Here is a 27,017-nt window from a genome sequence, read left to right on the forward strand (position 1 = left end):
TATGTAGGGTGTCAAATTCTAAGAACTTAAACTTACGTGCAGTAAGAAAGCATAGTGGGTTGGAAAAAGAGCACTTACTTTTCATGGACGTGATTCTAGTGCCTCTTTAGGGCAATGACACATGGTGCTATTTGTCACAGGTAAGTTCCAGAAAATATCCTGCAATGGACAATACTGAGATTTGTCTCTGTTAAATCTCTCAGATTGCGTAACTGCTCAAATATGCCTTTGGTACCTATTTGAGCAAGTGCGCAATTTGAGCCATTTCTAAGTATTGTATATAACAATGGTATTTTCTGGCATTTCATAGCCAAGACAAGTAGCACCGTGGGTCATTACCCTAAAGAGAAATGCTGCTCTGTCTCTGTACGTAGAAAATTACAAGTTAGTTCTGATCCCCCTGTGCTGCTAAACCTAGCCCCACCCTCTAAGTTTACCAACCCCTGCAGCAGCCAATTATTTGTAAGGAAATACACAGCCCTTATGCCTGCACTCTGCCTCTTATAACCAGAGGGAAGCTACTTCCTGGTGTGTTTTGTATCGGCTTATGCTTCCTGATAGTAGGTTAAGCTTTGTTTGTTCACAGGTCTGCTGTACAGTGTTGTGTAAGGGACATAAATAGTAAAAACGCAAACAGGAAATTGACAGTCAAGAAAGCAAACAAGCAATCCCCTTTCACCGGTTATTTTCTTTAGAAGCATACAATTTGGAGTTCAGTCACTTGTCTATCATGTGACTTGGGATTGCACAATCATTATATGCAGCCTTGTTTTTAACATTATCATCTTCTTCTTTTCTGGCTTACATTATGGACGAAGTATCATGTGTTTGCATTAGGATCAAAAGCTTCTACTATGCTCGTCTTTTGTTTCTGCTGTTCTGTGTCACTGGCTGCTTCTCCTTCCTCAACTATCGGCCGTCCTGTGGAGTTGGCGGCTGTTCCCCAGGGCCACCTGTGGTGCTCGGTAAGTTGTCTGATCTTTTTTGTATCATTGAAATAAAAACAAAAAGGAATATGTACAGTATATATCTCTGTATGAATACACAGAATGTTTTATGTATTCATTTTCAAGTCTGTCTGATTACATGATTATTCCCACTTTATGATTTATAACAGTACATGGAACAGTAATAAAACACACATAAGGGGGAATGTAATAAAAGTCGTAAACGGAAAAAATATTCGCAATGCGAAAAGTTATGCCTCTGTGCGATTTTAATATAGCTTTTGTGAAACTGGAAACTTCTGACAGTGGAAGAAGGTTTGCGAATTTTATAGTTGTGTAAACATTTTCAGACAGTCCCTTAAATATTAGTATTTACCTGCTTTCTGGTGTGGTAGATTTAGGTTTAGGGCAATAACACAGTGGGAGATTTGTCTCCTGCGTTCAAAATTTGCTATGGCGGGTGACAGATCCCCCTCGAAAATGCCTAAATTTGGCGATTCACAGTAATTTGCCTTAAAGGGGTGGTTCACCTTCAAGTTTACTTTTATGTAAGTGCTCAAAGTTTTGTTCTTTTTGTAGATATATCAAAAAGTATATAAAAAGTTTCTTAATAAAATAGCTGTAATTTTTTGTTTGAGGGAGAATAGGTTTTCCTAGGCTGTCCTAAAGTAAATTTAAAAAGAGCGCAATGCTGAGCTCCACCTGTGTTTGGTGCTTACATGCACCTGTGTCATTAGGACCATAAGGAAGAGTCAGCTATGTTTCTTTCTGTAGAGGAGCGCAGATTAAAACACTTGTGTATGTGCCCTAAAGGGTTCAAGTGAGGATCAAGGAAGAGACTGAACTGGGAAGGAGACAGGTCATGTACTGGCAAATGGGAACAACTGGCCTTTATCAGACAACACAAAACTGTATTGGCCTATGTGCACTTCATTCTCTTTTAGATATTTTGCCCCTTTTATTCCAGGCTCTCATGCTTGGCAAGAGGTACGGTCTTGGTTACTACAGACAATACTCTTTTTGCAAAAAATCCCCCTTGCGCGTGCTATGCTGCTCACATCAAGAGTGCCTGGTGCAGGTGGCCATGTTGCAAAATATGCATAAACAAGTGCCTTGAAAGGCATATTTGTGAAAATTGTATAGTTCAGGCCACCTCTGGTGGGGAAGCATACATAGTAATACAGAAACTTGAAAACAGACACGTCAAACTTTCATATCCATATAAAACTTTCCTGACTGCTAGTTAATCCAGAGGAAACCATTTTTCTTTGATACGTGCCCTTTAATTTCAGTAACCTTTATTTTCTCACCAAAAAATAAAAAAAGGGCATCAGACCTGTCTTCCAGCTGTCGCATGTATCTGTCCCATGCAGTGAGGAGAGGGGTCAAGTTTGTGGGACTCATGAACTGATGTGTTCACATTGTCGTTGCTACCAGGGCCAGAGACCGAACTCTTTCTTTATATTATCCAGGACCCATACTAGGAATAAGCAAAAATATGAGGTATGTGCTTAGCCTGTTCTACTTACCCAAAGTTCTGGACCTGCTCCCACATTGCACCTTGAAATGAACCTTCCTTATTCTATTTCTCAGTAGAAACCCTTGTGCTGGAAAATTCTAGTAGTGAAAAAAGCAGCAGAGAATTTATGGTCCCCATGTATATTTTAAATAGTTATAGCCTCCCTCATCTGCAGTATAAGCAATCCCAACTTGGCCACTTTAGAACTGAGACCTTCCATACCAATAATCGGCTTCGTCACTCATCTTTAAACTTACTCATTTGAACTTATTTCAGTAACATCTGAGCACTAGAGTCCAAAATGTCACTGTGTTTTTCAGATAGGGCATAGTTTTTTGTAAAGTGGATGAATTACCCTCTTGTGCTGTAAATCTATACCACTTTTTATACTATAACATTTTCCTGCAGCTGACTGGCTTTGCTTGCTACAGCCAAGTTTATTACTTACAAGTACCCCATTGTGGTTGTGGATGTTAGGGAGGGGAAGAGGTTCAGCATGATTTACCTTCCTTAGTGTTACTCTGAACACAGCCCATTTAATGATTATCTGGATATGAACTTGTTTTCTGAAGAGCTTCAGAAAGATTCTTAAAAGGGGCTATTCACCTGTCCGAATCTGAGCAACTTTTTTTTTTTAAACCATCTTTTTTTCTGCTTTCCCCTCAAGCAGGGTTTTGCAGACACCACTGCCTGTGTGACATGCAGAAAGCCGAAAGAGAAATTCTGGACTGAAATGCTACTACACATGCCTTTCCATGTCTTTGTTTTTTGGGGTTTTTTTGCATTTAATTGATCCAATTGATTGGCAGGATTCAGGCTAACAACCCCTTTAAAGCTTCCTAGCACTATTCTAATTAATTAAGACCAAATCATTGTTCCATGTAGCAGAACCTCATCATTCATAGCTGCTGTGACATTGTGTTTAGGGGCAGGGCATATACCTGATAGAATGGAGCACTGTTTATATTACCGCAACCTTGGCTGATGAGTGTTTAATATAAACACACACGAAGATACTAAATCATGTCAAAAATCAGGGACTCTAAAAATTCAGCAAGAAGTGCTTCCCAAAATGCAAACTGATTGTATTTTAAATACCTGCAATAAGTGCAGCCCAGTGTCCCTGAAAATTATCTGGTTACCTTATATTAGGTAAACAAGGTCACTGGGCTGAAGTTAAAGCAGTTTGCAAATATTAAAACTCTTCTTGCTAAATATTTTAGATATTCCCAGTTTTTGACATGCCATTTTTAAACATTTGCTTACCACGGATCCTTTCAGGCACATCATTTATTATATCTGCATAAAAGTCTCTGCCTACCAAAGATCTCAAATGTAGGATCTTCCATGTTATAAGCTGGCTTGAGTTGCATCTATATATTGTAAGTTGTGTATCTCCATAAGGACTCTCACACACAAGCATTTCTTCCTACATTCCCCTTCAGTGGATCTTTCATGTGTTTCATTGCAGGGATTAGTACAGTGGTGCAGGCAAGGCCTAAACATGGGTGGAATGCTTCAAATTGTGTTCCCCCAGTGTTCAGTGCATTTCTGTGCCACAGTCGGTACAGGTATGGGACCCGTTATCCAGAATGCTTGGGACCTGGGGTTTTCAGGATAACTGATCTCTCTGTGATTTGGATCTTCATACCTTAAGTCTACTAGAAAATCATGTAAACATTAAATAAACCCAATAGGCTTGTTTTGCTTCCAATAAGGATTAATTATATCTTAATTTGGATCAAGTACGAGCTATTGTTTTATTATTACAGACAGAGAAAAGTGAAAGTACTTTTAAAAATTTGGATTATTTGGATAAAATGGAGTGTATGGGAGACAGTCTTTCATTAATTTTCTGGATAATGGGTTTCTAGATAACGAATCCTATACCTGTATAAACTAGTAGAAAATACAGGGCTGCATTAACTTTTTGTTCCCCTGAGGTGGAATGCAGGAAAGATCCACAGTGGGGGAATGCAAGAAGAAACACTTGGGTGTAAGTCAAGCCGATTTACTTGCAATCTTGCACCGGGACTGCGGCTCGTTGAGAAGCACTGAACACACGGATGACTACTATAAGGACAATTATATTTAATCTGATATTCACTTGGGTGTAAGAGCACACTATACATAATTGTTACAAATTTGTTACAAATTCATTAAAAACACTGCATTTATGGCATTAATCTAGTTTAACCAGTACATCAAGAAATAATACAAATATAATTTACTTATTGTAAGCCTCATATAGTCACCCAAGGGCAGCAGCCCATGGGAACCTGTTTTGTATATAAGAAACTGTAAGGAAATAAAAACCATGTCTGTCAGATTCTAGTGGCTAAATTTGGTGGTGAGGCTGTGGGAAGGGCAGGGTATCATGACTCGTTTGTGATTAGCATATGCATTATAGACACAGATAAGGAAAGGGGTGTTCAGAGGTCCAATGCGTAGTGCAGCACCAAACCTAAATACAGCTCTGATATAAACCTATAACCCCATAGAGCAACAAATGATCCAGACATAAAGTAAATTAATTGCTTGCATCAATACCAAATTTTGTATAAACAGACAAAAGACAGGATTTTGCAACTTAAAACATTTTGACTCATACATATAACACTGAGGCATCATGGATGTCACCTTCCAAACACTGTTTTTGGTTGAATTGTTTGTTCCAAAAAGTTCACTAAAACAGAAGCACCACACATTACATCATAATTGGGCAAAGGTCCATGTCAGGATTATTAACACTCTGTTCACAGTTACAAAATTGATTCATCTTTTGCAGCATATAGTAAAAAACGTTAGTAATGTGCAAAATGGCCAACAAACAAACTCTCTCTCAAATATTAAATTTACAATTGTTAATGTTGGTCGTGCCTTTCCCTGCATTTTAGTTTTAGTAACCATTGTGCAAATAGCAACCACTATTTTACAACACTTCTTTTTTTTTTTTATTATACCTCCCCACCCTTGGACAATTATTTCACCATCAATGTGGCTTTGTGCATGTTTGATTGGATCCCATAATGGCCTGTGTAGAGCAGAATTTGGCCGGGTTAGTGGCTTTTCATGTGCCAGACATTCAAAATCTGCAAGCAGATTACCTGAGCCGCAATGTGTTAGTCCCAGGGGAATGGAGTCTCAATCCTTCAGTCTTCCGTCAAATAACCAAGAGATTTGGATACCCGGAGGTTCATTTGAACGCATGTGAATCGGAAATGTCAGAAATTCTTTTCCAGAAATCCGAGCCAAGGCAGTGAATGCTTTGCTTCAAGATTGGCGCAAGATGTTCTCCTATGTCTTTCCTCCATTTCTCATGATCTGGAGAGTGTTAAAGAAAATAGACCAGGAGGGGGCGTCGGTTATAGCAATAATTCCTCATTAGCCCAGGCGGCCTTGGTTTCAGTTATTGAATCAGCTGGCTGTGGAGGATCCATGGAATCTTCCAGTGAGACCAAACCTGTTGTCACAAGGACCCATATTCTGCAAGGAGGTTGTACACTTATCCTTGACGGTATGGAAGTTGCAAAGGCAGAAGCTGTATGAGAAAGGGGTGCAGGGAGACCTTGTGAACCTTCTTTTAAAATCCAGGAAGACTTCTACCTCAGCACAATATTATAGTTTGGGATAGTTTTGTTTAGATGCTTCAGATTGACATGCAACCTTAAAAGTGCAATTCTTATGAGTTACCTCAGCGTGTAGGGTGAAAGAAATTCATTTCTTTTTCTGCGAAGGAAACAGACACTGTAATCTTTCAAGATAAAGTGGTGATGAGGCCGGCATTTGGGTTTCTTCCGAAGGTAATCTTGCGATTCCATTTGGATCTGGAAATGATTTTACCGTCATTTTGTCCCAATCCAAAGTCTAAGCAGGAAGAGCAATGGCACACTTGGATCTAGTGTGAGCAGTGTCTCGTTATGTTTATTGTACAAGAGGTTGGAGCAAGTCAGACAGGCTTTTCATAATACCAAGAGGCCCAAGGAAGGGTCAGGCTCCTTCTAAAGTGACAATTGGTGATGGATAATTATGTGCATTGTGATGTCTTATAAGTTAGCTGGCAGGGTGGTGCCTAGAGACCTTAAGGCTCACTCAACCATGGCTGTAGCTACATCCTGGACGGCAGAAGCCAGGGCCCCGCCAGAGGTGACCTGCAGTTGTTGGCTACAACCTTTCTATGACATTATACATTGGACTTACTTCATTCCCGAGAAGCCAGATTTGGAAGAAAAGTTCTTCAGTCTGTTATACATTGAAGTGTGATTAAACAGTTTATGCAGCAGATTGTTGTAGTCCTGCCCTTCTTTTTCCCGTGTTGGTGAATTGCTGCCATGGTGACTTGGGAAAGGTAGAAATTGTTTCTACTTACCGTAATTTCTATTTCCAAGTTTCTCATGGCAGCATTCACCAACCTCCCACCCTTCAATGGCTTGTTTCTAAGACTGTGGGAGGAATAGGAAGCTTTATAATAATGTTTGTGTTTTTCCTGTCCAATAACCTAAAAGGGGAGGGATTACCCATGTTGGTGAATGCTGCCACGAGAGTGGCTTGGAAATAGAAATGACGGTATGTAGAAACAATTTCTACCTTTTTCAAATGGCACAGGCAGGATGCAACAGAAAGATATATTTTCAGGTATTCTGTCACCTGTGGGGAGTGAGTTTTCCCTCGGGTGTCAAAATAGCCTGTGTACTTTCCCATAAGGGTGACAGCACATGGCAGGGGGGCAGTTAGACTTGCTTGTACAGAGAAAACAAGCAATGATCAAAACTCAAATACACACCTGAATTTTGGATTTTTGTATGCTCCAAAACTGTCAGTGTTATATACTGCCATATTCAAAAAAGACAATTTAAACAATGGTGATCATTGCTGAACAACATTTAAAAAAATATTTCTATCACAATACCTTAAGATGTTTATTTTAACCTGCTGTATCGTTTACTTTTTTTTTTGATACCTCTAGTGCCAGGGGACTTGGGAAACCAGCTGGAGGCGAAATTAGATAAACCGTCAGTTGTGCATTATATGTGCTCTAAAAAGACAAATGATTACTTCACTCTGTGGCTGGATTTGGAACTGCTGCTGCCTATAATTATTGACTGCTGGATTGATAACATCAGGTACCAATTTAAATTTTCAGAATTTTAATTTTTAAAATTTTAAGTTTTCACATTTTTTTTAAACTAAACTTTGCGATGAAAATCCATAGGAATGTATTCGTATTACTAAATAGTGTGGCATGCAAAATTAGTACACCAAAAGTTACTCAAAGCCACCCCCAGCCCTGTGGTACTTAGATAGATGAGCAACACTTTATCAGGGCAAAATGATCACCTTCAGTTGTTTCAGTAATGCAGGGCTTGGATCAGCACAAACAGACTAGAGTATTGTTTACATTTATAATTAGCCTATGAAAGAATTGTGCCACCCCCAGCCTTGTGTGACACACTGAAAAACAGCATGGGTCCCTCTGCTTTCTTTCCCATTTGTGGAAGCAGGTACCATTGGGCTGTGGGTGGCTTTGGAGGACTATTGCCTATGCAGATTTTCATGTCACAGTTCTTTACTTTTTTACTCTTATGGATTCCTATGGATTTTCATAGATACATGTCCATATTCTTTAAGTGATCTATTTATATGTGCTGACTTTACTAGTAATGTTGGATTCTAATTCAAAATGCAGTACACTGTATAGTTTTTTGGTTTGGTAGTTCAACTCCCAGGTAATTACCATATCTAGACACACGTATAATGCTCAAACTCAGAAGATAAGATTTATTGAAAGGTGCACAAATAAAAAAACAAACACAGGCAACTGACGAAGGGGCCTTGGTGGTCCGAAAGCTTACTATGTATTTTTATTGTTAGCCAATATAAGTATCACTTCTACAATACTTTTTGTATTTGTTTGGTTTTTTTATTTGTTATTTTTGCTACTGGCTAACATGGTACCACCATTTTGTTTTGTGCTTGGAAAAGTGCACCAAATTGCATATTAGCAACAAAAAGCAATCACACAGGTCCGGACAGTGGCTCGGACCTCTTTACACTGTGTTATACAAATTTTATACCAAGATCAAAACATCATCAACATTTTTGATTACATAACATACAGTATTTGATTAAATTTCATAGGTTAGTACATCACATATTTAATTACTGCTTATTTCAATATCCATGATAGTCTCATGGCTTGCCAGGGATTCTTGATAAGAACCACATACCACAGCAAACACTTTCTGTTCCTATTTTCCAAATTAATCCAATATCACAATTCAGCAGTATTAATATTTAACTCTATAATAGCAAGCATATGCAGTTTGGCCTGATTGTTTTAGACCTGTTGCTTTATTCCTCATCTTAACATCTCCCCCCTGTGGAGATGAATATCTCCATACTCCCTTTATTTGGGTATGTCAGGAAGAATAATGGGTCTTTATTGGGTTATGGTAACTTCTTATGGGGAAGATTATGGGGAAGATTATTCCTGATCAGTGTATGGAATGAGCTTTCATGCACTATTGTTACAGTAGGTAAAACAGATAAAGTCAAAGCTCCCTCACTATATTGTATAACAGCTCAGACCCAGCAATCTGTGAGATTCAAAGCCTTGCTCACCTTGAGATGTGTCTGGAACAACATATTATCATTGTACATAGAGACTGTGGAGAAAAGAGAAATATTACAGTAATGGGAACCATGCTGTGGCAGGGGAATGAACTTCTCAGGACCATCGTTAACAAATCACTACAACCATTATCCAATAGCGTCACACCATGTCACCACTACCCAGCTGCTGGGAATCCGTCTTATGATCTTCACAGATCTGATGGTCTTCCACATTGAAATACTTTGGCTTATAATCAGTGTCATTGCCAATTTAAGTGATAGTCTTATTATCTGATATGCTTTGTGGTGTAGAGTCCTCCAACTTCTTTATTTGCTCAAGTTGGGCCTTTACTCTGGTCAGTGGAGGGCTATATGTAAAAACAGCCAGCAGGTCTTCCTCTTCTTGCATTGAGAGGCATGTACCCAGCAGTCTTTACCCTCTAGCTACACTGACGTTGGTGAGACAAGTATTACTTGGTAAGGACCCTTTCAGAGTAGTTCCAGGGCGTACTTATGGAATGATGTTTAAAGTACACCCAATGTCCGGGCTGGAGCTCCTGTGCCTAATAGTTGTTGTGGGTCTGCAGGGCAGCAGTGACTTTTGATTCAATAATAGACAAGCTATTAGACAGTTGTTTGCAGTATTGCACTATATTATCACTACAGGTTCTGAGTTCTGCAGGGATAGTTATTGATACATCCATAGTCAATATCCTGCCAAACAATATTTTGTACAAGGCAAACCATGTTTTGTCAATGGGGTAGACTGCATGAAGGCCAAAACTAGAGGGAGGGCCTCCACCCAAGAGCATTCTAAGCATTCTAAGGTTGTGGTTGTCTAATTTCTGTTTATTAGTCCCATTGGTACCCTCCACCAAACCTGGCATCGTGTAATTTCAATGTTATCAAATTGTATTATTTGAAATGGAACTTCTATTGGTGGCAACTGGCTAGTCATGGTAGGAACAGTTTGTCCTATATTGTATTCTTGTCATATGGAACAAACATCTATGATCCTCTGAGCAACAAAGGACAACCCATAGGCAGACAAAAATTAGTTTGAGACGTCTCATGTGAACAGGGACACTAAGTGTCCTCAAGTGGAGGGCTAGGAGTAGTGGAAAAAAATAAATGTGGTATGTTTTCTTTACTGCTTTAGCACTAGTATCAGCATGTGAATTACCTATAAAATTGTAATCATAGCCATTGGTATGAGCTTGGCATTTTAGAACTGCATCAGCTTTAGGGGGTAAGATTGCTTCAAGCAAATCACTGACAAGTTTATAATAGGCAATATGTTTGTCACAGGAGGTAGAGAACCCTTGCTATTTCCAAAGTTGGGCAAAGGAATAAACAACCCTCACTGCATAAACATGCATATGAATGTTAACAACCAAGTTTTTAGAAATCTCATAAGCACGAATCAGAGTAATCATTTCTGTAGCTTGCGCAAAGGAACAATTTGGTGATTACCTGAGAGGGAAGAAACAACAGCACATGAAGCAATTAACGAACCATTACTAGTGTGTGTACAACTACCATCAACAAACAAGTCAATATGAGGGGCTGGGAAAGCAAAGTTCAATTAGTCTGGACAAGGAAGCAAAGTAACATCCATAAACTTAGATCTATCATGTCCATCAACTTCATCAAAAGCATTGGGGTGCAAGCCACTTTTTGAAAGAAATGTAGAAAGGAACCAGCAGCACACTGTGTTCAAATTGCAAAAGTGCACCAAAATTTATTAAGCCCACATCATACAATTAGGCAACGTTTCGGGCCCGCCAGGCCCGCACTTTTTGAAAGAAATAGAGTAACTGGAGTATAAGACAAGGTCAAGTTCATATTGGGTAGCAAAGCAAGTTCATAGTTAGAGAGGTGTGCTACTGACAAATGCCTAATGTGAGCTGAGTTTAATAATGTGTACACAGAATGTGGGCAACACAGAGTGAGTTTGTTGGCCAGTAAAAAGCTGCAGCATATAGGGCATGGAAGGCATCCTGGCAGGCCCTTAACAACAGGATCAATGTAGTAGCTATAATAGGCAATGGGTCTTTGCTTGTCCATATGTAATTGCTTTAGAACTTCCGTGGCATGTCCATTTTGCTCATGACAGTACAGGGTAGAAGGCTTAAATTAGTCAGGCATACCCAGGGCAGGGGTCTGTTGCAGGGCATCTCGTAAAGCACAGAAACACTTGTTGGCATCATCAGACCAAATAAGGGGTGAATTACAGGTACCCTGTTGGAGAAAATCTAAAAATCCGAGTTATTGGCAATACAATAGAGCAAGGCTGTCCAACTGGCGGCTCGTGGCCCCCCACATCAAAGTCAGACTGCTGTGTCTGCTTACCATCTGTAAACTTTAAAAGGTATCACTACAGAGATAAACTGGGCCCTGTATTGTTCACACATGTAATCCCCCCTGCATTGTTCACACTTGTAACACCTCTATTGTTCACACCCAACTGTTCACACCTGAGACCTAGACTAAAACTGCCCACATTGTTCACCTGTTCACACTCATAGAAACTGCTGGAGGGGCACCAGCATTGTGTCACTGTATGTAGTACATTTTAGAGTGGCCCTGATAGGATTCCCTAGTCTCCTGCTTTGTTCTGCCTGCCCTGTGCTCCCTGTGTGTGCTATTCTCTGCTTGCCCTATACTCCCTGTGTGTGCCATACTCTGCCTGCCCTATGCTCCCATGTGTGTGCCATACTCTGCATGCCCCACACTCCTTGTGTGTGCCATACTCCGCCTGCCCTATGTTCCCTGTGTGCACCATACTCTGTCTGCCCTATGCTCCCTATACTCTGTGCCATACTCTGCCTGCCCTATGCTCCCTGTGTGTGCCATACTCTGCCTTTCCCATGCTCCTTGTGTGTGCCATACTCTGCCTGCCCTATGCTCCCTGTGTGCACTAAACTCTGTTACAATGTAATTATCCTACCGCACCCCTGTAGTTCACCAATCCTGCAAGCTGGTGGTGCGTTCTTCCGTTGACCCGGCCGGGTCCCTTAGCAACCAATGTGTAAAAGAAACGGATCCGCACACACACCGATTAGTGCAGTCGGGGATTATCCCCTTTTATTCAGCCACCAAACATCAACGTTTCGGGGGGGAACACCCACCCTTCATCCTGCCCTATGCTCCCTGTGTGCATCATACTCTGTCTGCCCTATGCTCCGAGCTTGCCGGAAGTTCGGGTGAGTGGAAAAACCCACTTCCAGAGGGGGATGGGCACAATCTGCACCCAGGCCCGCTGCCCCATAGTTACGTTACTGAGGAGGAGGCATATGGATTTAAGGGTATGTCTTAATATGACTTAACATTTTTCACATATGAGTGATAAGTGATATCCCTGCAGTGAGCACCAACCATTTGGTTTTTTGGAGTGCTACCGCAATTAATGTGGGCATGGTCTTGTGGTAACATGGGTGTGGTTTAAGTGGGTGTAGTTTAAAAACAGGGAGTGGCTAACACTGGGTTCCAGGTAGGCCAGAAAATTTCTGACCCTTGGTACCACACAAGTTGGACAGCACTGCAATAGAGCATAACAGAGCTAAAGGTGAGACAATATATTTGGATTTTATCAAAGATTGGACGCTCCTGTGTCTACAAGACAGGAAACAGTGGACCATTAATTAAGCAATCAATCATAGGCTCATCAGAGAAAGCACAAACTTTTAGGGCTCTTACACACGGCCGTTCCGACCTGCGCTCCCCTGCGTTCCGTTTTTTGGCGTTCAGCCGCAGGGGAGCGCAGGAATAAACACAAGTCATTATTTGAAATGGGGCTGTACTCACTCAGGCGCGTGTAGGCGCCGAACGCAGGAAAAATGCAGCATGTTGCGTCTGAACCTGCGTTCGGCGCCTACACGTGCCTGAGTGAGTACAGCCCCATTTCAAATAATGACTTGCGTCTATTCCTGCGCTCCCCTGCGGCTGAACGGCAAAAAACGGAGCGCAGGTCGGAACGGCCGTGTGTAAGAGCCCTTAAAGGAATTTGATTAAAGTAAAACAAGTTTGTCAGTGCTGCAAAAAGGGGCAAAACGGTTGCCTGTGCAGCAACTTGAGCCTGTCCACATTCTCCATCAGGGGGCAGGCAGCTTACCTTTATTTGCATATCTGTACAGGCCACTGTAACACATTCTATAATTCTTTCTGTTAACCATGTTTGCCTGACTTACTAAATCCCTTTTCTTTAACCATTTCTCATGGGTGCTAACAATTTCCACCCCCCTACATGTCGGTCTCTTTACATTAATATTGTTCCTGATTTGACTTTCTCTTACCTTTTACAGATTCCAAAAAGATATTGGGAGCAGACTAAATCATAGGCCGCTATTAGCCTGCAGGTTAGCAACAAATTGAATAATTGAAAAAAGCGAAACAGCTACATTCAGTAGTGGAGAGTGAAACAACCACCCATCCAGTTACAATGTAGCAAGCCAACCAGTTCAGGCTATGGTTGCAACAATGTCATAAAATATAACTTTTAAATTGGTAAAAAGAGCTTAACTGACAACACCAACATATACACACAAAGCGTGTGAGACTCCACGCCGTGCGGGACCATGTCCCTAAAATCACACACAATTAAAAACAGTTGCGCAGGCTGGAACAGTGGTGGATAATGCTATATATTAGTAATGGATTTTAGTATCCACTATTATTGCCAGCTCTATAAGGGATGCAAAGTACCGTTTCCATCAGTGCCCAGGGGCATAAGTGCTGGTCGCACTCCTCTTTACCGTTTAAATAGGCATGTCAGCGAGTGTCCGTGCTTCGCCATTGCGTCTGGCAGCATGAGGTCACTTCCGGTGCTCTTCCATTGCGTCTGGCGGCATGACGTCACTTCCGATGCCTTGTATTGGCGGAAGTGCTCGTCTTCTGCTTCACCCCTAGAAATATATCTACAATTTGCCAGTAATGCGCCGCTCATTAAGATCTTTTATTTTTAACTTTTTTGACGCAAAAAACTTAGGGTGAAAGGCTATAAAGTCATATAGACTATTTAATATTTCAGGCTTTATTGGTATCTAGCCATTAATCATAATGAAATGTGCAATAACACACTTAATAATCCCAGATGCCTATACATATAGACAGGAGGAGCATACATGCCAGTCAGCGAAAAAACTTATTTTTAAATAGTCAATCATAGTGAGATTTTCAAAATTAATCAGAATAATTATTGGAAGAAAATATATGTAAATGTAATTCATAATTAATTATATTCCCCAAACGTTGTAATCCTTAAAAATATATTAACGAAGCGGTGCAAACGTGAATCCTCCATTTAATCCATTTGGCTATTTACTTTGACACCAGTATATCCATTGCGCCTCACATTGCAAAAGTTTTATATTAACATCCCCTATTCTCATAGTGGAGCTTCATCACTGAAGTGTTTCCTTCATGGGACTCATTAATGTGGTTGGCGACCGATGTATTCCTTTTATGCAGCACATCACCTACAGTATGTGCTCTAGGACTCTCCGTCTAAATTCCCTTTTAGTTTTTCCTATGTAGTTTTTACCGCATTCACAGCTCATGATGTAAATAACACCTCTTGTTTTACAATTAATGAAATCTTTGATTACGTATTCTTTAATGTCTGATCTACATTCTATTTTAGTTGTTTTCTTTATCCATGGGCATGCTTTGCAGGTTCCACATTTGTAGCAGCCCTTAGTCTTATTTGACAACCAGGTGGATTTAGGTGCATTGCAATAATGGCTCCGAATTAGCCTGTCTTTAAGATTCTTGCTGCGTCTAAAGGTGATAATTGGTTTATCGCCTATTACTGTTTTCAAATCATGATCCTGTTACAAAATATGCCAATGTTTGGTAAGGATTAGTTTAATCTCTCCATGTTCTGCACTAAAGTCTCCTATTACTCTAATAACTTTAGAATTTTCATTTTGTGCTTTACCTTGAGTAGATTTTTTAGGAATTAATAGGGTATCTCTTTCCGTTTCTAGTGCCCTTCTGTACGCTCTTTTGAGGGAGTTGTGACTATACCCTCTTTGTTTAAATCTGGAATATAGCTTCCCAGCTTCAACCTTAAAATCCTCCACAGTGCTAGAGTCTTCTTAACCTCAGGTACTGACCTGTTGGAATGCCTTTATGGTGTTTTGTGGATGTTGACGCTTAGCGTGTAACAAACTATTGGTGGCCGTCTGTTTTCTAAACAATGTTGTATGTATATTATTATCAGCCCCTCAGAAAATTCAGATATTTAGAAAATTTATTTCATTTTTGTCAGTCAGCTGTGACTTTGAGATTAATATCATTAACATTCAGTTTATTAACGAACTCATAGAATTTATCCTTAGTATCGGACCATATCAGTATTATATCGTCTATGTAGTGTAACCACATAGGGATATGTTGCGTGTATTCCATAAGTTCATCCCCAAACACTAAGTTGTTCTCCCACCACCCCAAATAGATGTTTGCATAACTGGGGATACATGTACTGCCCATTGCGGCCCCCCTAATTTGGTGGTAGTAGTGTAGATTGAAGGTAAAGTAGTTGTGCCGCAAAATAAATTCCAGGAGTTCTACCACAAAAATACTGTGTTTTTCATATAATGGGCCCCTCTGTCTAAGGGTATCTTTGACTGCCATCAAGCCTACCTCATGGAGGATACTAGTATATAATGACTCCACATCTAAACATTCAAGAAAATCCTGGCTATTTAACGTAATGCCTTGTAAATGCCTTAGGGCATCCATTGTATCTTGGACAAAAGATGGTAGATTTTCTACAAATGGTTTCAGAATTGTTTCCACATAGATACTAGCTGGTTCCGTAAGGCTTCCTATTCCTGAAACTATTGGGCGACCTGGGGGTTCTTTTGGGTTCTTGTGTATCTTGCGGATAGTGTAAAATGTTGAAATAACCGGGAACTTAAGAACTTTAAGAAGGCATATTCATCTTTATTGATCAATTCATTATCTATTCCCCCTTTTTAGTATGTCAAATAGTTCCTGTTGATAAGTTATGGTTGGATCCCCCCGTAATTTGATATAGCATGTGTTATCTGTTAACTGCTGCAAGCATTCCTGTACATATGATACTCTATCTAAGATTACAATGTTACCCCCTTTATCGCTCGGTTTTATTCTGATTTCCTTATTGGTCTCTAGTTCCTTTAGACCTTTTCTTTCCATGTTAAATTACAGGAGTTGCTCTGTCTCCCTTTAACTTTATTATGGAGACTTTTAAGATCCTTAGTGCAACATTCAATAAACACATCAACCCTGGGACATAAGGAATTAGGGGGTGTGAAGCTGCTTTTTGATCTTAATGCGGTAAATGGGCCTTTAATGGTTTCCATGTATTGCTCATTATCATCTAACAAATAGCATAGATCTTTAAGCACTTGTTGTTCTGCAATAGATAAAATATCATGTCTAGAATCTTTACTGAAATGTTTGTGTAATAATAATTTCCTTCCGAACAAATTAAAATTTTTAATCCAGTTAAAAAGATTGAGAGAACTGGTTGGAGCAAAGGATAGTCCCTTTTGTAGTGCCCTCATTTGGTAATTATCGATTGTAGTACTGGAGAGGTTGAAAACCTGAAATGCATTGTTTCCTAAAACCAATACTGCCGATGACCCCACCTCTGTCTGTCCCTTAGCCTCCCCCTTGTTGGACCTTCCGGTCTGGATGGTTCTAAAAAAGAGGCCGTAGAGGGAGAATTCTGGGTGCTTTGTGATTGAATATTGTCCCTATTTTTGAATATGGTAGATTTCTTAATGAGTATATTCCCCTTCTTGCTAACTGCTGTGCCATCACTGAGTTCACCTTCCGAAGAATAATTACTCTCTGAGGACGACATATGCATAGTGTTAAATTTGTTACTGTTATGATTGGGTTTATTGAAATACACCCGACCTGAAGCATAATCTGTCCGATCACGCTCAATTTCTTCCATTTTCTGTTTTTAAGTTCAGCCGCTAGTTTGTCAATGTTGGATTGGCTATCCCCCTCATATTGTTTTATACGTGTCATCTACCTAAAATTCCTTAATAAATTTAAGGGTATTTTCTACTTGGGTGTTCGCCTGCTCCAACGTTGCAGCCTCTGAATCCTTAATTAGCCTCATTAAATCAATAGAACACTTTGTTAAAATCTCATTCCATTTCATACAGAAGTCATCACTACACAGGTGTTCAGCTGGTTGCAGTTTAATTCTAAATCCTCTAGGGATTAGCGAATCTGCTAGATATTTCTCCCAGGTAACCAGCTCCCACCACAATTTTGTTTGTTTAACCATAGCTTTGTTGAGCTCCTTAAAGGTGGCATCAACTTTGGGGCCAACACTCTCACTGTTACTTTTCTCTAGGCCCCCATTGAAAATTTGTTCAGCTTCAGCCCTCCATTTATCAAAGTAGTGTGGGTTGGAGAGAAAGCCTGCCATTTTTCACAGGAAAAAAATTGGGTAGGAAAAAATCGATAGATAGAAAAATAGTTAGGGAATATATTTAATTGTTGTTTAGTTACATAAATGCTCCAGAAAGAGATTGAACTCCATAGAATGCAAAAACATATTGGGAGCAGACTAAATCAAAGGCCGCTATTAGCCTGCAGGTTAGCAACAAATTGAATAATTGAAAAAAGCAAAACAGCTACATTCAGTAGTGGAGAGTGAAACAACCACCCATCTAGTTACAATGTAGCAAGCCAACCAGTTCAGGCTATGGTTGCAACAATGTCATAAAATATAACTTTTAATTTAAATTACTAAAAAGAGTTTAACTGACAACACCAACATATAAACACACAGTGTGTGAGACTCCACGCTGTGCGGGACCATGTCCCTAAAATCACACACAATTAAAAACAGTTGCGCAGGCTGGAACGGTGGTGGATAATGCTATATATTAGTAACGGATTTTAGTATCCACTATTATTGCCAGCTCTATTATTACACATTCCCAAACAATCTGAATTTAAACATACATTATTTGTTACCTTCTATCAGAGGAAAATACAGAAGAGTGATAGTAAGATAGCAACTTTCTATCTTATTATGTAGTGTTGGGTGAGACTTGCAGTTCTTCCTAGCGGATACTGCGTATGTGTTTCTAAACTCTGTTACTCCCTGTTCCAGGCTAAGGGCTAGTCCACACGGGGAGATAGCGACGCGTTTGCGGTCGCGGCGACAAAGCGCCGCGACAGTCGCCGCGACCGGCGCAGGCGACAGTTTTGTATGGGCGCCTATGTAAAAACGCCTGTGCTAACCACACGAGGCGATGCGCTTTTCAACAGTCGCCTGAAAATGCCTCGCCAGGCTTTTTCAGGCGACTGTTGAAAAGCGCATCGCCTCGTGTGGTTAGCACAGGCGTTTTTACATAGGCGCCCATACAAAACTGTCGCCTGCGCCGGTCGCGGCGACTGTCGCGGCGCTTTGTCGCCGCGACCGCAAACGCGTCGCTATCTCCCCGTGTGGAATAGCCCTAAATACTTACTTCCTGGACTCATCAATCTGATTAGGAAAGATAGCCTGCCTCCGGATCAAATCCAGAGTTTATGTCCCACAGAGAGTGGGTCTTTTTGGGTTAAGATATTCCTACAGATTGAACAGTGATACAGCATATATTAGATATGCATTCCACAATTGTGGTCACAAAACCGTTAGCAGTAGACTTTTTTTTTTTTTTAAGATATAACATTTCTGCCATTTAGATATTTGAATATCTCCTTTTCTTTCTCAATAGGTTTCTGAGGGTTGGTCCTCACCTTACTCTCACATGCCGGTTAAGGTGGAGGTACTTCTCCTAGGAGTAAATCACCATTAAGTCAACATCATCCACTGGCCATTATACTGTATAATACATTTGGCCCCCCTCAAGTCTCTGATTGGTTACTGCCAGGTAACCAGGGTAACCAGTCAGTGTACATCAAGAGAGCTGCAAAGCAGGAAGTAGTGTTCTGGCTATTATGTTACATATCCAGTCACTCCAGCCTTTATACATTACATGTTTGCCTAACTAACTATATTAGAAACATTTTTTATTTTGCGCAGCCTATCTATTTACCCAGTTTTTATTTTTATACTGAACAATTTCTTTAAAATCCAGGCTTATCTGGAAACAGAAATAGGACATGAGCCAATAAGTGAGTGCAAATATAGGTAAAAGCTTACCTTGTGGGCACAATTATGGTTGACAGTCCAAGATTCCATCCTGAGGTATGGTGGATCCCACTTCTGACACCAGATGAATAGTTCAAACCGCAGATTAGCATAAAAAGCAATCACACAGATCCAGACAGTGGCTCGGCCCTCTTTACACTGTGTTGTACAATTTTAGACAAGATCAAAACATCATCAACATTTTTAATTATGTAACATTTGATTCAATTTCATAGGTCAGTACATCACATTTTTAATTATTGCTTATTTCTCTGTTTTTTTATACTGACATCCTATGAATGTTTAGCCTGAAGTGCCTGTATGCTGCTGTTCCGCAAGTTTGAAATCATTAAATAATTAGAAAAGGGTAGACTAAAGAGACTGTTAGTGGGAGACAGGAAAGAACTGTGTCCCACAGTCTCTTAAAAGCAAACTAGTTAGGTCAGCAGCATAACTAGTGTGAAAGTTTCTATTAAACCATAACTTTTATTACAATCTACCAATAAAAACGCTCCTATCATTACACACCCACTGCCTACCTTGACTTCTGGCAGTGCTGGACTGTGTCCATAAAAACACGAAATTAAATACTGCAATTGATGGACTTGTGGTGTTAATGAGCAGATTTTTTTTTGTTCTGGGAAAAAAATTTGTCTTTGGAAGGGTGGGAGCGGGCGATTATGCTACATAGCACTTGAACTTACCTGTACTATCAGCTACTTATAGCCAGGGGCAGATGCTTGAAATCTGCACATTAACACCACAAGTCCATCAATTGCAGTTTTTAATTTCGTGTTTTTATGGACACAGTCCAGCACTGCCAGCAGTCAAGGTAGGCAGTGGGTGTGTAATTATAGGAGCGTTTTTATTGGTAGATTGTAATAAAAGTTATATTTTAATAGAAACTTTCACGCTAGTTATGCTGCTGACCGAACTAGTTTGCTTTTAAGAGACTGTGGGACACAGTTCTTTCCTGTCTCCCACTAACAGTCTCTTTAGTCTACCCTTTTCTTGACATTTATAGCGGGTAAATAAAAAAAAAAAACCTCAAGAAATTGCAGACTTAGAATATCCTTGAGACACTGAGCTGTTTTCATTAACTGTGTTGCAATATCCTTCATAGCTTCATGGCTTGTCAGGGGTTCTTGATAAGAACCACATACCACAGCAAGCACTTTCTGTTCCTATTTTCCAAATTAATGCAATATCACAATTCAGCAGTATTAAAATTTAACTCTATATTAGCAAGCATAAGCAGCTTGACCTGACTGCTTTAGCCCTGTTGCTTTATTTCTGATCTTTTCTGGAGTTTTTTTCCACTATACTGACATCAGTGACGGAACTCCTGGGGGTGCGGGGGGTGCTACTGCACCAGGCCTGCACTCCCCTTGGGGCATTGGCGGTTTGCACTATTGCGAATCCGCCGCAATACCTGCTTCCGGAGAGGTGCTGCATAACCTGCACCCGGGCCCCACACTGGGTAGTTCTGTTACTGACTGACATTTGTGCTATTTTACACTTTATACAAACCATAATCATATGTCAAATGTGCTGATTTGCCATAGAATGGGCTATTTTGCATTTTTAGCATGAAGAGTAAAATGGTAGAAATGGCAGCATACATTATAAATGGCACTTTCCAAGCTATGGATAGTTACATGGATATTTAGAAATCACTAACTGAAATGCTTTTCAGGGCTCAGATGAAAGTTTTTTTACTATTGCTATTAAAAAACATGTTTTTGGAAGACCTCTTCAGCAGGCTCCCTTTTTTCTGTTTTAATACATAGGCCATGTAAGATTGTACCCCAAATGTACACTCTGTATAGGTGAATAATTAAAAATAACATGGCTCAGTTGAAACAGGATTTGTCAGTCTTCTTCAAAACTGCTGGAAATCAGCTGAATCCTAGATTTGATTCATCCCTACTAATATAATATATAAAAGTAGATTTATATTTATATGCTTTTCCTAATGAATTTATATAAAATAATATTTTGAGAAGTACAAGCAGTTAGCCAGACTTATCCAGTGTTCACTCAATTCTTAATTTCATCAGTGACCACGTCATGTTATCCTAAAAATATTTGAAATGAAAAGCTCTTATATTTCACAGTTCATATAAAAGATGAAAAAGAAAAAAATATGAGAAACGAGTATGCATATTAAATAGTGGAAATGATGAAAAAATTAAACGGCTGTTTTCAGCAACACCGTTCATATTAGAAATCGGACATGAAATAAAAAATTTATTTTGATGGAAATGTGTGAAATTCAGAGCTACAGGAAATTGAAATACAGGCAACAGCATGATGTTACAGGAAAATGATCTGTTATCTGGAAACTCATTATCCAGAAAGCTCTGAATTATGGGAAGGTCATCCCCCTATAGACTAAATTTTAAGCAAATAATTCAAATTTTTTGAAAATTATTTCTTTTTTCTCTGCAATAATAAATCCGTACCTTGTACTTGATCCTAACTAAGATATAATCTATCTTTATTGAAGGCAAACAATTCTATTGGATTTATTTAATGTTTAAATTATTTTTGTAGACTTAAGGTATGGAGAACTAAATTACAGAAATATCCCCTATCCAGAAGGCCCCCGGTCCAAAGCCCTCTGGATGACAGGACCATACCTGTATTGATGATTATAGATATGGGACCTGTTATCCAGAATGCTTGGGACCTGGGGTTTTTATAGATAAAGTATCACCATTAATGTGGGCATGGTCTTAACTTTTCTTGTGATAACATGGGTGTGGAATGGTCAATACTGACTTCTGTTGTTGACCGTCCACCACGAAGGTTTGAGAAATTGCAACCTTCTGTACCACAGAAGTTGGACAGCACTGATGTAAACAACCTTGGCCCTTTGTAGTCATCAATGCAGAATAAACTCTGGTAATTATATTAAGCAAAGACTCAAGGTCATTTGTCTGAAAGTTCACTTCAACACTTCTGCAGAAGAGCCCACAAATGATTTTCACTTGTTGGCTGTTTAGCCTTGCCCTTTCTATCTAATTCATCCCAAATATGTTTAATAGAGTTAAGGTCATCACTTACAGCTCTCCTTCATCATAAATATTTCTGACAGAGCTTTGAAGTATGCTTAGGCTCATTATCCTCTTGCATCACAATAGGCTGCCCAATAAGTCTCAAGCCAATGGATGTGGAAAGGTTTCAAATAGTTTTGGATTTTATAAGTCAACAATATCTTTTTTCATTCTGCAGGTGTCTAGTACTTGCATTTCTAAATAATAAATAGATTGTTTTCAATAAAATAAAAGCAAAACATTTCTTGACTGACATACCCCTAAAATGTCTAAATGACTTTTAGGAATACAGTGGTTGAAAATGATACACAAAAATAACACACACATATAATATATCCAAAATATCACACCCTTTTAACATAGTAGATGAGGTTGAAACCTGCCTTACTACTAGTTGTGTAAAAGTAAAAGTGATACTTCTAGTGAAAGTGGTGAATGGATTTGTTATATCCTTATGCACCAACAGATGGAAATTCACAACAACCTTATCTGCCAACAAGTTCACAGCAAAGTTCCGTGTCAACCATCCGTCAGTCAAATATGTACCCATCACCAGTGGTCAATTCAATAAAGGTGTAGGTGGGTACTTTCAGACCTCACTATTCATACTTCGTATAAGCAATTAATCCTAACAAGTCCCTAGTTCCTCACTGTAAACTAAATTCTAATTATAGCATACAATGCTGCATAACAGGAGCAGGTATAACACCCAATAGTTTTATATGAAATAAAAACAAATATTACACTCGTAAATCAACATATTTGAATGTACCCATCTTAAGCAAGTTTTTTTTTTTTTCCACCAGCCAGTTTGTGAGGTTAGTGAGGTACTGCCAGTGTTCCGCTCTGTTGCATGGTCCCAAAGTAGTGCTTCCTGAGGGCATAACATAATTTAATAATCCTTTTCACACTGAACAGCAAAATGTTCAGATGACTCCTGGTATTCCTATTTATGATGTTTTGTACCTTTAAATTTTTGTAACAAAGATTTGAAAGGTTTGATATTTTGGGAGAAATGGAACTTTGCAAACAAGTTGTTATTTTATTTTATGTAATTACAAATTATGTTTATGATATATTTTAAATTGACAATGTAATTTTATGCAATTTCCTTCACTACAAAGCACATCTCTGACATCAGAAACTGTCAAAACACACACTTCAGTAATTATATCAATATAGGAAGAGTACAGCATGTAGTATATTATTATAAATATTTATTATAGACTCCCCACTCATATTATGTGGCTACCATTGCCTTTAGACTACATAGTATTTTACTATAATGTCTCCTTGGATGTCCATAGTCACTTCTTCAGTTGCAATGCAATCTGCTCACTTTGTCCTCCTTTTCTCTTTTCACAAAATAACTTTCCTTGTGAACTGTTAATTCTCTTTTCATTGTAAGTAAAATGTAACAATTATACTGTGCTTATATTATTACTACTACGACTATCATAAATTGCTCTCTTTGGGTTTAACAACTAGATTTAGTCAGAAATCAGTTTACTTCCCACTTGTGGGCCCAACAAAGTTTGGTAGTGAATGTTACATGTTTTTTTTTTTTGATCTAACAAAAAATGGTTCTAATTTTATTTCTACCCAGGTTGGTTTACAATAAAACAAGCAAAACTACTGCCCCACCAGAGGGAGTTGATATCAGAGTTCCTGGTTTTGGGCAGACTTATTCCCTGGAATTCTTGGATCCAAGTAAAAGGAGTGTAGGTAAGTAATTGGTATCCATAGTTGCATTAAGTAATGCTATTATTAAATGGTTTGCTTGCTTTCAGGCAAAAGCTCAATATCGAAAAAAATGTAGGATTGTGTTTAATTATACTAAACTAGTTATACAACAGGAACTGTATTTATCTACACCTGTGAGTTGTATGCACAGGTGATCTCCGTTTTGAGAAACATGTCAAATAGCAGATCTCACATCTAATATTAATAAGGTCATCATTGGTAAAAAAAAATTGAATAAAAGTGAAAACATAAATCGTCCAGTTATGTTGAGATGTTTAGGGACCGATTCACTAACTTCGAGTGAAGGATTCGAAGTAAAAAAACTTTGAATTTTTGTGCTCCTCGACTATCGAATTGGCGTAAATTCGCCTGAGTAGAATTATTCGAATAGATCGAGCGCAAAAACGCTGCGACTATTCGCCATTCGACAGTCCAAGTACTAGATCGAGCGCAAAAATGCTGCGACTATTCGCCCATTCGATAGTCGAAGTACTGTCTCTTTTAAAAATACTTCGACTGCCTACTTCGCCACCTAAAACCTACCGAATTGCTTTAAAAGCCTATGGGAAAGTCCCATAGGCTTGTTTTCCAAGTTTTTGATCGAATAAAAAGGCATTCGATCGAATGAAAATCCTTCGATCAAATCTTCGCTCGAGCGCCTATTCGCCTGGCGAATATTCACCAATTCGACTATTCGCCAGCGCGTAAATTCACCCGAATTGCCTATTCGATTCTTTTCCCTAGTCGAATTTCGAGGGATTTAACCCCTCGAAATTCGACCCTTGATGAATTTGCCCCTAAGTGTGTAGTAGTTTGGCTGCCTATAACTTCAAGACCAGAAACATGGCAAACTTTTTAAATGAGCACATATGTTGAAAATGATTAATTTTTCATAGGTAATACTGTATATAATAAATTATGGTAGCCCTTAAATTAAATATAATATCCTGTTCTTATTGTAAAATGTGCATACAATGCATTGATGTTCAGCAGGTCATATTGAAATGTCATATCTTCCACAGGTTCATATTTTTACACACTTGTGCAGAGCCTGGTAGCTTGGGGATATACCCGTGATGAAAATGTGAGAGGAGTACCTTATGACTGGCGCAAAGCTCCTAGTAAGATTGTCCTTTTCCTTATATTTAAAGAACATATATATCAAGCAAATAAAAAACACACACCAACCGGTTGTTTTATTTATTAAATATCTATGCTTTTCATTTAATGCACTAAACATGACATAAGTCTAAAATTGAAAGTAAAGACACATTCTTACTTTCAGTTCATACAAGCTCAATCAAAACAATCCGCAGTCTACTGTATAGAAACAAACCCCATTCTTCCCCCCAACTGAATTATTTGATTAGTTCATGTTACAGAAGCTTCTCAGTCAACTGCTTTTCTTTTTGACTGTGAACCAGGAAGTAGTTACTTTCAGATTACAGCACTGGATAGTATTTACCATTTACCAACATTTCTGTTGACATTGCACTGATAGTATTTAATGTAAGGTTATATGTTTGCCACAATCTTAAATAAACAACAGATTAGGACTCTATGGCTATCCGAATAGCTTTTTACAGTGTGTATGTAGCAGCAGCTTGTTTATATGAACTATAGTAGTGTTTCTGAAGCAAACAGATCAGTTTTACCAGTGCAGGGCAACAATACAAGATGTTTTCATTACTTTCATTTCATTTTTTGGTGTTACTGTTCCAGATGGAAGCGTACATCTAACTTTTGCTGCCACACTTCTTTCACATTTTACTGTTACATCTGCTGCTTACGTATTCATTTTGGGAGTATAGTTTTCCTTTAGTAGGATTATACCGCCACACATCAAAGTCACTCTGAAACCAAGTATCCTATGGGGTTATTAGCTTCAAGAGTGTGGCCATATTTTACAGAAGAATATCATGTAGATCCTCGTGTTCTGTTGTATGGTTAGTCTACAGTAAATATCATCCAAATTTTCACCTCATATTTTTACTCTGCCAGTTTTTCCCCTTTTCTGTGTGGCTTTGTGGTATAAGGTGCAGGATTTGTGTGCTGCTGTTGTGTGAATTTGTGTAATGGTAACGAGGCCAAGTATTTTTTCTAAGTGCCCTGTGTTATGATTGTTTGCTGCTACTTTTCTTGTTTTCCTGGTGGTGTGATCTGCTGAGGCCTGTTCATGTGCTTATTTCCTTGTCTAGGGCTACTGTCCTGTTCTGCAATGTGTCCTTCTCTGGTGGCCATTCTGATCCTATTGAGGTAGAATTGTTGCATGCCACTAATGGTCATGGCATTGTCTATGACTTTTGTGTGTGTGTATGCTCTTCCCTGGTCAAGTTTTCCAATACAGATTTATTGTTATACATGTAGGGCCTAATATTACTCCTATTAAGTCTTGTGTGGAGATATGGATTCTGAAGAACGGTTCATATCCAACCTACCTGCTGCAGACTTTGCTTTTAATGAATCAGTGGACACCCACTTTGGCCGGCCAGGCTTTACCCAGCTCATGGCTCCTGAAGGTTCCAGTGATAGAACAGCACATGTAATTTGGCTGTTGAAGCACCACCACCACGGCTACACTACTATCTAGTGGAGACCACAGCTCAACAAGGGCAACACTAACATGACATACTCTTGACACTCCAGGAAATGTGAGATGCACCCATGCTTCCATCCTTGAAATACCTATCTACAGTGAGTACATCATTCTGATGAGCTAACACTGGAAGATTGGCAAGCTTTCCTAGTTTTTGACCCGCAACTACTACGGAGACTAAGATCACTGCACCTATATGCTACAGGGAGTATTCAGAAACCTGCCAAGGATTTTTGAATTAGTGCTAAATCCTCCCTTACATTATATGAACGAGATTGCATAAATTGTTGCTCTGTTTTTTGTTAAAGCACTTGCATGGACCTCTGGTTGAATACACTATAGACTCGAACCTTAGTGCAGAATTTTCGTGGAACAACACTGTTTTGGA

At 39.2% G+C, this 27,017-nt stretch overlaps 1 protein-coding gene across 1 annotated transcript in view; it reads left to right on the forward strand.

Moving 5' to 3' along the window:
* Positions 1-708: 708 nt before the first annotated feature.
* The window catches only part of pla2g15.S (phospholipase A2 group XV S homeolog), a 35,396-nt gene continuing 9,087 nt past the window's right edge, over positions 709-27,017 (forward strand). The window contains exons 1-4 of the mRNA NM_001095896.1: positions 709-965; positions 7,433-7,589; positions 23,897-24,015; positions 25,056-25,154. Of these exons, the coding sequence (NP_001089365.1) occupies positions 809-965; positions 7,433-7,589; positions 23,897-24,015; positions 25,056-25,154 (532 nt within the window). The 5' untranslated portion in view covers positions 709-808. The remainder of the gene's footprint in view (positions 966-7,432; positions 7,590-23,896; positions 24,016-25,055; positions 25,155-27,017) is intronic.

The sequence above is a fragment of the Xenopus laevis genome, chromosome 4S (genome assembly GCF_017654675.1).
Source record: "Xenopus laevis strain J_2021 chromosome 4S, Xenopus_laevis_v10.1, whole genome shotgun sequence".
NCBI lineage: Eukaryota > Metazoa > Chordata > Amphibia > Anura > Pipidae > Xenopus > Xenopus laevis.